Genomic DNA, 12,904 nt, shown 5'->3' with positions numbered 1-12,904 from the left:
CAAGCACCAAGACTCGCATTTAAATCGACAAATTTTATGAAAATACTTAAAAGCGCACGTTGCAATGGGACTGCGTTTCGAAACCTGTGATGCACCAAATAAGGAAACTAAGAGCGTTGACTGGCAGCATTGATAAAAAAAAAAAACGAACGACTGTATACACTTACCTTTAACTGGCTGACAAAAAAATGTGATGCTGCACGGCGCCGGATCGTCATCGTTAGTGAGTACCTGGAGACAGGTGCTATTCTTCCAATGTTTTAGAGGTACAGCAATGACGTCATTGAGCGAGGAGACATCGGGTTTGACTTAGGTAGTGATTTAGAGAACTGTGACGGCACAACGGTGTGTCAAGGTCGTCCTGTATCCGCATGTGTCGACTCTCATGCGCCACTGTCCTGGTGCCGTTTTTCAACAGGACGATGCTCGTTCACACGTGAAACGCATCTCTTCGAACTGTCTGCGTGACACTGAGAAATGAGATATACTGGCGGCGAGCAAGGTTTCCAGATGTGTCCCCCATAGAGCATCTGTGGGACCAGCTCAAACGTCAACTGCGTCCCAACGGCAGTATCCAAGATATCAAGAACCTATGACAACAGCTGCGTTCCAGCTTGCCTCAGGAGAGTATACGACGGGTTTGAGAACCTGATGAACCGAGTCGGTGGATGTATCCAAGCTGGAGGAGTCGGAACGCCATACTGACAAATGGGAGCAAGTTCTTGTAAATTTGACTCTATTTTGTAATCACTTAAGTAACATCATGTACCTTACAACCCCGTGAAGTTGCATTTCGTTTCCTCGCTCCCTTCCGGGTGCTTCACTTTATTTTGTCCTGCAGTGTGTGTGTGTCATACCCGGAGACAACAGTAAACCACTAACAATTGTACACTGAAGAGCCAAAGAAACTGGTACACCTGCCTAATATCGTGTAGGGCCCCCGCGAGCACGTAGAAGTGCAGCAACACGACGTGGCATGGACTCGACTAATGTCTGAGGTAGTGCTGGAGGGAAGTGACACGATGAATCCTGCAGGGCTGTCGATAAATCCATAAGAGTACGAGGGGGTGGAGATCTCTTCTCAACAGCATGTAGTAAGGAATGCCAGATACGCTCAATAATGTTCATGTCCGGGGAGGTTGGTGACCAGCGGATGTTTTTAAACTCAAAGAGCGTTCCTGGAGCCACTCTGTAGCAATTCTGGACGTGCAGGATGTCGCACTGTCCTGCTGGAATTGCCCAAGTCTGTCGGAATTCACAATGGACATGAATGGATGCAGGCGATCAAACAGAATGCTTTCGTACATGTCACCTGTCAGAGTTACATCTAGACGTATCAGGGGTCCCATATCACTCCAACTTCACACTCCATACCATTACATAGCCTCCAACAGCTTGAACAGTCCCCTGCTGACATGCAGAATCCATAGATTCATGAGGTTGTCTCTATACCCGTACACGTCCATCCGCTCGATACAATTTGAAACAACTCGTCCGACCAGGCAACATGTTTCCAGTCATCAACAGTCCAATGTCGGTGTTGACGGGCCCAGGCTAGGCGTAAAGCTTTGTGTTGTGCAGCCATAAAGGGCACACGAGTGGGCCTTCGGCAGCGAAAGCCCATATCGTGATGTTTCGTTGAATGGTTCGCATGCTGTCATTTGTTGATGGACCAGCATTGCAGTCTGCAGCAATTTGCAGAAGGGTTGCACTTCTGTAATGTTGAACGATTCTCTTCAGTCGTTGGTCCCGTTCTTGCAGGGAATTTTTTCCGGCCGCAGCGAAGTCGGAGATTTGATGTTTTACCAGGTTCCTGATATTCACGGTACACTCGTGAAATGGTAGTACGGGAAAGTCCCCTCTTCATCGCTACCTGGGAGATGCTGTGTCCCATACCTCGTGCGCCGACTATAACCGACGTTCAAACTGACTTAAATCTTGATCACCTGCCATTGTAGCAGCAGTAACCGATCTGACTATTGTGCCAGACACTTGTTGTCTTATATAGGCGTTGCCGACCGCAGCGCGGTATTCTGCCTGTTTACATACATCTGTATTTGAATACGCATGCCTATTCCGGTTTTTTGGCGCTTCAGTGTAAGTCGCCAAGAAAGCTATTCAACAGCAAGTTGTTTCATCTTTGGAATTTTAGCTAATAAATACTAGACGAAACAGAAATATATAAACCCATATCATATACCGGTCGTGGATTTCAGTCTTAAAATTTGAGTGCTAAAGTAATATAAGAAAATAGATATTAGATCTTCCAGAGCAAGCGGAAGGAGAAACCCAGCGAAAGGGGAGAATGGGAAAAAGACTCAAATGATTATTTGGAAATTAGGTATCAGCTAGGTGACCAAGGAAACAATAACAAAATACACACAGAAATGTCTATAGAATGGCTAAATAAACACAGCATAAGAAGAAAATAATAAAGGTAAACATCAGCAGGATGTAGATCCCCGCAAATACAAAATTTTAAGAAGAAAATATTTGGTAAGCTGGTGAAGATTTCGTCCTGAAATCAAACTCATTATTCAGCCGGACATGATTCATGCAATGCCTCAGTTCTTAAGTGATTAAAATGTAATAAATAGCCGGCCGCTGTGGCCGAGCGGTTCTAGGCGCTTCAGTCCGGTCGCAGGTTCGAATCCTGCCTCGGGCATGGATGTGTGTGATGTCCTTAGGTTAGTTAGGTTTAAGTAGTTCTAAGTCTAGGGGACTGATGACTTCAGATGTTTAGTCCCGTAGTGCTTATAGCCATTTGTAATAAATAAATATTTCACTCCCGATGCGTTAGCTCTTGTCATGAACAAATTCGAGGCATCAAAAAATCAGTAAATGGTAATTTTTTAGACTTTGAGATGATAGTAGTGTAGTAACGTTCCAGTCGTATGAATACAGATGTAATGATTATTATCATACTATTGCTGTTACCGATGCCTGTAAGAATTAAATGGAAAGATGAATGTTACAGCACACAAGCTATGTATTTCAGGTCGCTGAACAATGTTAAGATGCACCTGAAATGCAAATGTAAAAAAAAAAGTGACTATGTACGCGGAAAATTGTATTAAATAATTTCAGTTTGTTTCATGATACCATATTAAAAATGGTGTACGGAAGTGATAACGTAATGATAGAAGGGAAATAAAAAAATAATTATACTGTAATAACAACATTAGTAATAAGCAGCAATACCCTGCAATCCATACGAAGTTAAAATTGCTTGTCATTTGTAGTAATAAATATTCACTTGCTATTAGCAGCGCGTCAGAGGCTGTAAATATTAATAGGATAGTAATCGCCTCTGACAGAAGTAATTAGGGCAGCTTTCATTCTCGCAATTAATGGAGGGGCGTATTACGCATTGCGGTTGTGTTAGTGTTTTTATTTTACGCAAAGTCACGCGACAGAAAATGTTTCTGTAAACGTTATTGCAGTTTGCAGACAAAACTAGTTGGGAATTTCTTCGGAAAAAAATTGCGGAACAGGTCGCATATAGAATAAGATATTCGTTTATTTAATACCCATCTTGAAATTAATGCAATCATATGTAACGCCATAAGTAGCGAAATAAATTAAAAGTAGCTCATATGCTGTTGTTTCTCCATAGGAAGTGTTAAGTTTTCAGGGTAAATGATCATTTGCAACTGCTGCTGGCAATAGTGTGTGTGTGTGTGTGTGTGTGTGTGTGTGTGTGTGTGTGTGTTTTGGGCGGGGGATTGTTATGCTTAACTTGTGATATTTCGCCTGTGTTTTTGTTGGCTTTCGGTTGATAAGACACAGAACTGACTTTCTGTTAAAATCGTTGATTTCAGCTTCTGACATAAGCTAAATGTATTGTCCTAGAATTAACTTGTATTGTTTTGTGGAGCAGTGAAAAGTTTACATTCCTCTAATGGAAATGATTAGTGTTAGTATGCTATCACTGTGGGAAGCCATTCTGAATAATAGTCGTCGTCGTTGTTAGTATTGTTGCTGTTGCTGCTGCTGCTTCTTCAGCAGCTACTACTACAATACTACTACTACTGCCAGTGTCGTTAATCATTGTCACCAATTCAGTATATAATGTTCCATGACTGCTTTAACTGTCAAAAATATTTAAAAATTGAAAATTTTGTTGATGTTATTTCATGCTTCTTCGTATGTGAATGTGTCTGGAACATCTCCAGATAAGTATTAGGCTTAACAGAATTACAGAAATTCTGTCTGAATTTATTCTTGTTAGTCTTGGAAATGCGGGAACAGGTGCTAAGACCTATTGATTGCGTTAACTATTACTTCAGCATATTCGTCATTATTTGCTAGTTATATGCAGCACTTTATGACATCAATACAATGGAACTGTTTATTATAATTTTTATAAAGTAGCGTATTAGAGAAGAATGTGTTGTGAGACAAGTCAGTTAAAACTATCCTCGGCTTCTGGATTTATTTTGTATTAAAACGTTTGGAACATTGTGTTTTGCTATCAGTAACTGCATAAAATTTTGCTTTTCAGGAAAAAAATTTGTTATTTTGAAACTAATTTACATAGTATAAATGTCTATGAAGATCATTAAATACAACTCCTTGTTTTGTTTCAGACCTTCCGACATGGCTTCCCATACCAACCAACGGCGCTGGCGTTCGACCCCATACAACACCTACTGGCTATAGGAACCAAAACCGGCTCGCTCAGAATGTATCCTTTCATTAAAGCGCCGTTTTTAGTTCACCTCACAGTACTATGGGTAAGTGTCCTCATACTTTTCGCTCAGGTTGAAAAAGATTTGGTGGGAAAATCTGACACGTAATTGGTCTACATCCTATAGGAAAAATATAGTGGTTGATTTAACCTAACGATATCGTCGTTTGATCACCATCATATTCTGCAAAACACAGCGCCTAGGTTCATTAAACTAAAAGAGCTAAAGAATTCAGCATTCCTCTCCATGAATAGGGGAAACATCAAGTTGGGTAGAACTCGGCATTCTGAATTATAAAAAATGGTTCAAATGGCTCTGAGCACTATGGGACTAAACTACTGAGTCCATCAGTCCCCTAGAACTTAGAACTACTTAAACCTAACTAAGGACATCACACACATCCATGCCCGAGGCAGGATTCGAACCTGCGACCGTAGCGGTCTCGCGGTTCCAGACTGTAGCGCCTAGAACCGCACGGCCACTCCGGCCGGCTCTGAATTATATTCAGGATTGTTACAGGGTGGCAGGATTGCGTTGTGTGATGTGTTGCTACTGCACTGAATAGCTCGGCAAGAAAAATACAGAATACCTCGCCAAATAACGAGCAAGTCACAGAAAATTTTAATTTAGCCAATATAAAACCCCTACAATCGCTTCGTCTATATTAGTTCTAGAATGCCGTCAAGTTCAACATGCAACACAGATTCAATCTTCCCCATGCAAGTATGTTATCGTCAATACTGCATAAATATTCTCACTTGTTTAGATTCGGAGGAGGGTCTGTTTTGAGGTAACAGATTCAGAGTGGAGTATTCATGAAACGCTAATATAGCCTATATTAATGCTGTATTGTATCCGTGCTATCAGAATACGGGACGGGATTGCTGGTAACTGTTTTCTAACAATCAGATTTCGTATTGCAGTGTACACAGAGCACAAAATCAGTTACGCACCGGTAGTTGGATTCTTGTGTGTGTGTGTGTGTGTGTGTGTGTGTGTTCTGGAATGGGGGGTTAGAGCTTTACCAGAAATCTTAATAGCCACTAACGAACATCGAGAAGATATTTGTTTGTTCTGATTGATACTTATCAAGTGCTGTTAATCTTAAAACGAAGTTGTAACCCTAGCTTCCCCCTAGTTCTGTAAACCTCAAATAGCTGCAGTGGTTTTTTAGGTGTATATACTTAACCTTCTGTGTGGGATCCTTCTAAGAGGTCGTCTACACAGAAGCTACACAACAAAGCGTTTGATGCCACTGGGAAAATGTTTCAATATACCAAAGCCAGCTGTTGCAGCATCGAGTATCAAAGGTTGCTGGAACCGTCGCATAAGTGACTAGATAACATGTATTTCAACATCTGTTCATATGGTGATTACCGCTTTAGACTTACCAAATAATTACTATCATCAGAATGGAAAGACATTTTAATACATTCACGCAGTGTCAACTAAGAGAGCCATATTAAAGGGGCGGAATTCCGTAATAATGGATAATAAACTTGCTTGAATAATGGGACCAGCCATCAAGTTATCACTTTGTGCTACTCCATTAAAAGTAATAAGAACCATTAAATAATACCCCTAACTTAGAAGTAGAAGTGCAGTCATTGAAACAGCACGATGTGGAGAGTAATACTTAGCACCAGTAGTGTAGTGAGAATTTGAAACATCTATGTGTCGCACCTGAATATAGTTCCTCATGAGTGCAAAATATTCTTTTCTCAAGTTCGGCCGCCTTTTAAAACTTACGATGCTCCAGTCTTGCAGAGGCTTGTTGTGAGCCACCTTACGATTTACACTCATTTAAGTCGTAACCGAATCATAAACTTCTCAGATTTATCTTGAGCTGTGCGTCGCTAAAAGTAAGCTCCACACAATTTATCCTGCGTACATATGGGTGTTAGTAGACAGTTGCTCTAGCTCAAGAAAGATTTGTAGCTTGGTGGCGAAGGTGTCACTTCTGACCAAACTAGTAGTGACTGAAGAGGAAGGCGCATGAATCATGCATCATCATCATCATCATCATCATCATCATCATCATGTATTGGTGAAGTCATCGAATTTAGTGTCGTTCTTCGTATGGTGGTGGTGTTTCTCCAGGCTTCCCGTACCTAGCAGGACACTGAAGAAAAATGGAGCGAGATGGAGCAGTGGTAAGACACTATACTTACAGTAGAGAAGGGGGAGGTTCAAATCACCCTCCGACCATTCAGATTATGTTTTTTTTTCATGATTTCACCAAGTCGTTTAGTGTGACAGCAGGGCCGATCTCTTTCCCAACCGAAGCTTGCGTACCATCTCTTATGACATCGTCGTCGATGTAACACTAAGGTCTTATCTTCCTTCCTTTCTTCAAACATCTTTGCACCCTGGGTTAGGTGTAGCTGGGGACACTTACATAAATCCGAGTTACCGAGGGGTAGGTAAAATGAGACATTCTGACATCTTGCGTCTATGAAACGAGACGTTAAGTTACTGTGGGACATTATCCAAGACAGCACAAGTGGTTTTAATTTATAAAATCATACTACCCGGAGAAGAAAAAAAGTACACAACTGTTAACCCGCTGACCTTGGTCCACATTTAGTTTTTTAGTGCGTAGTCCGAGCGGACACTCTGCACCAAGGCTGAAACAAAGAACATTGAATTTAAAATAAAAATCACGTCTGCTGACTTACCAGATACGCGCTACAGCATATGTAGTTAGCCGCAGAATTGCTCACTGCAGATGCCTCCATGCTACGTGCTCTGAACAAAAGGAGACGCTGCACCAGGGCACCAGGTAGGAGCAACGAACGCAAAGTGCCACTAAGAGTAGAAAAAGGGGCACGTTCCAAAGTCTTACAGGACAAGAATTCTGAGAACAGCTACTACCTAGCGACTTCTATTAATGAGAATGTACTAGTAGTTGCTCTTAGATTTGTGTGTATGCCAACAGCTGTTAGAATCTCACGCGCACATTACAATTGAGCCACACCAGATCTCTACCAGTTTAGGCTGGACTAGAGCTTGACGAATACGAGATTCCAAGCAGAGGGTTTGTTAGCGCAGCATGTTCTAAATTGTCTGGACGATAAAACGAAACATGGTGTGTGGCAAATCTTTCCATAAAGGAAGCAGACATATTTAAAGGGAATGGTATACGAAGGAATAGAGTGTGTGTGTGTGTGTGTGTGTGTGTGTGTGTGTGTGTGTGTGTGTGGGCGTGTGTGTGTTTGAGATACGGAAAGGGTGGGCAACACGGAAGTATCAAAAGGCGCAAACGTCCTTTCGATCAGCACCACAAGTGTAGACCATTTGTCGTTTGTTATTTTACGAGCTAAGTAAAAGCGAGTCACTTTCGTAGCGTTGTCTGCGTGCTTTTGTAGTTTAAATCACCAATCTCTTGTGTGTTTGTGCATTTACGAGGCATACACTCCATTATATGAATTGTGTAATATGGATTTACGGCGTCTGTAGTGCCATTGTTTAGTATGGATTATGAGTGCGATTGCTGTTTTTGGGTGCGAGCTATGTTGTAATTCCACCAGACACAGCTTCAGGCTTTCGTGCGTCCTGTAACGCAGCTAGAGGCTGTTACCAGCGGATATCACAGGGGAGGGGGGGGGGGGAGGGGTGAGTGGAGGGGAGAAGACGGGGAATCCAAAGTACGTTCAGCACATCCCAAGCGTCCCCAATCGGTCCATTACTGCAGTCCGCCCGGTTACTGCCCATATTGAAGTTGACCCCTCACCGGTGCTCAAGTGGGAGGTCATTCTAAGGTGTGGCAAGAAGCGAAAGACTTTCTGGCAGACCGATCAAAAGACCTCCACGGTTTGTGTGACAAACAAGTATCAGGCGCTGTCTGTGGCTGATAATGATTCTGAGCCAGCTGCAGTTGTTTGCACTGTACCTGAGGATGCTTTTCGGCTTGTAAGGTCCGTTCATTTACAGAGGGTGGGATTATTATGGTTTGGGAGCTCCAGTGTTCGGGGTGTGAGCGAACCCGTTTGGTATATGGCTGCCATGGAGGGGAAGAAAACCAGTGTGCACTCCGTGTGGAATAATCGCAGATGTGAAAAGGATAATTCCGAATACCAGAAATATCATGAAGTGCAGGCAGCTGCAGGTGGTGGCTCATGTCGGTACCAACGATGTATGTGTCTTTTTTGACCACAGGAGTGGTAAAGACAGGCAGTCTGGCTTGTATTACAAAGGCAGAGCTCACCATCTGCGACATCGTTATCGTGGGGCGTGTAGAAGGTCAACCTCAGTCTCAGACGGTTCTGCGACTGTGGAGGCTGCATATTCTTTGGTTTGGGCCCTAGATTGATGAAGCGTCAGGATCCACCTAATAGATCAGGCGTTACTACACGCAGAAGGCGGCTACATCGGTAGCGGAGGCTATGAGGAACGGAGTGGGCGGTGGTTATTTTGTAAAATGTGCTCCACAGCTCTAATATATTTGAAGAAATTTGACTTACCAGTGTAAGCTGCTGTTAGTGAATAGCGCTGTATTGACCACTGGTTTCGGTAGGAGGAACCATTATCAAGTCTACATAAAAATCTAATATAGTAAGAACATCTTGGTAGAATAGGTTAACAGGTGAAACGTCATATCCAAGGTAACAGTTGTCTTGCTCAAGAAAATTAACATCAAAACCTTCTGTACGGCTGTATGTTCTCCAACGAAATAACACAGATTTGTAAGAGTTGTGAGACATCCTTGATCGGTTCAACATTTAAGACATCGTTGTTACAATTGACAGTAGAAGCGACCGTCGTGATAAAATAAATGAGAGCTAGCACAAAAAGATATAAACGTTCTTTTTCCCACGTGCTGTAACAAGAGTGGGATAGTAGAGAAAGTCTGACAACTGTTCTTCTGTTAACCCTTTGCGAAAATTCTTCGATGTGAATTACGGAATAATCTTGCAAATCTGGACGTACATTAGGACATTTGTTGGCGTCCTCAGTATCAACGTGTACCTTTGTTCGGAGAAGACCGCCGCTACCGGTCACCCATCGTGGGCAGTCACCTGTTGAATGACAGGCGTTGCTATTGACTATCGCAGATTGTCAAAGCGGATAGAAGAATCATGGTGCAGAAAAATCGTTTGCTTTATCTTGAGAAGACGACACCACCACCACCACCACCACCACCACAACAACAACAACAACAACAACTGATGAGCAGTCGTGTAGCCGCAACCATTACCTCGCTAAGGGCTTCAGAAGCTGCTGCACCGCTGTTAACCACGCATCATAAGACACAGAGATCAGTATGAATTACTTTATTTTCTTACTGCTGTTTTGCCGAATCTGCCTTCATGAATTATGTTGTGGGTCATTTGACACAGAAATGGAACTCTAGTCCATTACATTATTGTTCAGATTGCAGTCTTAAAGTTATTTGGAGCGAAAGAAAGAGTTTTACGTAAGATAAAATGTAAAGCTGTTATCCCGTAGGCTGAACACCACAGTCCTTTTCTAGAAACGCCCCTATTGGAGATGGCGTGCCCTCGCCTTCCTCCGACCTTCGAGTGGGCATACCCAGCAAGATACAGGGCGACTTACAGCTTAACGTGGACTCCTAGCCACGCAGCAGCTCGGCATTTTTCACGTTAACAAAATTTACCAAGCGTGAAACAAGTGATAAGGGACAGATAAAAATCATAGGACTGAGTGGGGTCAAATTTGGAGATCTTTGGATCAGGTTAAAGAAGTGACGCAAATGAGTACAACAAAAAGCTTTGACATGAAATTAAATTGGTTTGATTTCGTCACTAACGACAAACAAATGTAAATCTCACCGGTTTCCTGCTATTTTGTTTCTGTTCTAAACACTTTCAAGGTTTTATGGCTGTCCCGGAAATCTGGTCTTGCCAGTCCGTTGTCGTGCATCCTAACTGAAGTAACAAAGCTATATTTAATCTACTTAATAGCCTCTTGTTATGAGGGGTCTCGGCATTCTACGATTCTTCGTACGCCTGTGCGAATCAGCACTATCATAATTATTGCTCTAAATTGTACACTCTGTTTACATCACACTGTACAGAACAACCAATTACGTACCGGTAACATTTAATATGAACTAACGTATACTGATGAGGCAAAACATTATCAACATGTGCTTAATAGAGGGGGTGTCCACTTTTTGAATGCAATACAACTACTATTCTGCGTGGGATTCCTTGCCGAAGTCCTTGGTATGTTTCCGGAGGTTTGTGGCAACATATGTCTACGCACAGGTCACACAATCATCGTAAATTACTAGCCATATAGCGTCGCAGATGTGTTCCATCGGGTTCAGATTTTGCGAATTTGGTGCTCAAGTGAGTTCACTATCATGCTCCTCAACCCACTGCAGCACGCTTCTGTCTTAGTGACAGGGCACTTGTCCTGCTGAAACGTACCATCATGCTTCGGAAAGACATCAAGCATGAAGGGATACAGGTGGTCCGAAATAATGTTTACGTAATCCGCAACTGTCATCATGCTTCCGATTACTACCACAGGTCCTAATGGAAGACCAGGTGAACGTCCTTGATAAGGTAATACTGGCCTGCGCTTGTTTCGAGCAGCATTTTGCCTGGACCATGGCGTATCTGGACCCTATTATTGACGTGGTGTAACAAGGAACATGATTCATACGACCAGCCCGGCCCGTGTAGACCCATGTTGAACTATTTTCGCTGAACATTGTGCTCCGAAACACTTTCCCTGCACCAACGCTGTAGTCTGTTGTCAGATCTGCTACAAATCGTTGCCTATCCTGCTTTACAGAGCGGCGAAGCCTCCGACCTCCATGTTTTGTGATGAGGCGTGGACGTTAACACCTCGTCGCTTACTGTGGTTTCACTCTCTCTAAATGCTCACGACAGTAGCACGCGAGCAGACCAAGTGTGCCATTTCTGGGATGATCGTTCCCAGGCGCCGGCCCATAACAATCTGTCTTTTGTCAAAGTCATTTATGTCATTGATTTTTCAAATTTCCGGCGTACATTTTTACTAGAATGAGTCCCCATTTGTCTCCGCTACACTTAGGAACGTCCCTATCAGCGTCACGTGCCCGCAACGCCATCTGATGGCCCTCAGTCTCAGGGTGGGCAGTGGTCATAATGCTTTTGGCTCGTTAGTGTATATTGTTGGAATAAGATTGAGCAAGGACGTTACGGAGCTCTACTTTCGAAACTTTTGTGCATTTATCGACCGATTACCATAGTTCTGGGTCCCTTCGGTTACGAAAATTAAGGCGTAGCGTACTCCCTAAAATGTGCCGTAAATGCACAAGCTAATACTTCGTGTTACGGAGTCTGGACCTGTTCAGTCACGCGTTTCTGAGTGCCACTTCTCAATTTTAAACAAATATTTCGCATAAGGATCATGACTACAAATCATAAACACCATGCTCTGACTTCGGTTAAATTGTTTCAATTTTAGTCTTTCCCATTCATCAGCGATTACCGAATGAAGCCTTCTAGCATACTCAAAGCATCGTTCACTAGCCTGCAGCCAGTGTAGTCATGAAAGCTCCGTAGAGTCCAAGGCGTATATTTGGTTGCACTCGCCCCGTTACATTTATATAGCTTTAGAGTCACATTCGATGTGCCTGTACACTCTCTCTTAATTTGACTATCACGTTGTACGCACGTAAAGCGTGCAGCGGTATGCTTAATCTGAAGTTCTGGCGGAGGCTATCAAGTTGGTAATAGATGTTGGAACATCACTATTAGATGTTTGAGGCGTGTATAAAGGTCGCTTGGACTGATAAACACGATACGCGTCGATAGCAAGGCACGAGTACATAAAAAACCACAGTAGGCAATGCTTCATGGAAGATGTTAAATGGCATAATCATTGATACCTGTTACCTCGGGAACGATAAGGGAACCTATTGTCCGATCAAGCTCGTCCATCCGTTTGCTTACAACACTCAACAGGTGACGTAATGCACCACATCATCACTCTTGAATTGTGTCAAAAGGAATTGATGAATACACTATTGACCTGGTGGTGCTTACGTGACATACCCCTTCCAACCCAATCCCTTCGGCCCACTGTTTTTATATTGCTTGTCCGCAATCGTTCTGAACATACTTGTCCAACTAATCCGCTATGGAGCAGATGTATATTGTCTCTGTTGTGGGTACACTTGAGCGCCAATGGTAGAGAACGGCTCCCCAATAGTTAAGACTCCCGTGCTGTGGAGTCCACTACAAAGCCAAAGTGTG

At 42.9% G+C, this 12,904-nt stretch overlaps 1 protein-coding gene across 3 annotated transcripts in view; it reads left to right on the top strand.

The window, feature by feature from the left end:
• LOC124721331 (syntaxin-binding protein 5) overlaps positions 1 to 12,904 on the top strand; it is a 1,049,372-nt gene that overhangs the window by 207,607 nt on the left and 828,861 nt on the right. For all 3 annotated transcript variants that reach the window (XM_047246245.1, XM_047246244.1, XM_047246243.1), the window contains exon 2: positions 4,590 to 4,687. In XM_047246245.1, the coding sequence (XP_047102201.1) occupies positions 4,590 to 4,687 (98 nt within the window). The remainder of the gene's footprint in view (positions 1 to 4,589; positions 4,688 to 12,904) is intronic.

The sequence above is a fragment of the Schistocerca piceifrons genome, chromosome X, assembly GCF_021461385.2.
Source record: "Schistocerca piceifrons isolate TAMUIC-IGC-003096 chromosome X, iqSchPice1.1, whole genome shotgun sequence".
Taxonomy (NCBI): Eukaryota; Metazoa; Arthropoda; class Insecta; order Orthoptera; family Acrididae; genus Schistocerca; species Schistocerca piceifrons.
This window is presented reverse-complemented; position numbering and strand designations above follow the sequence as displayed.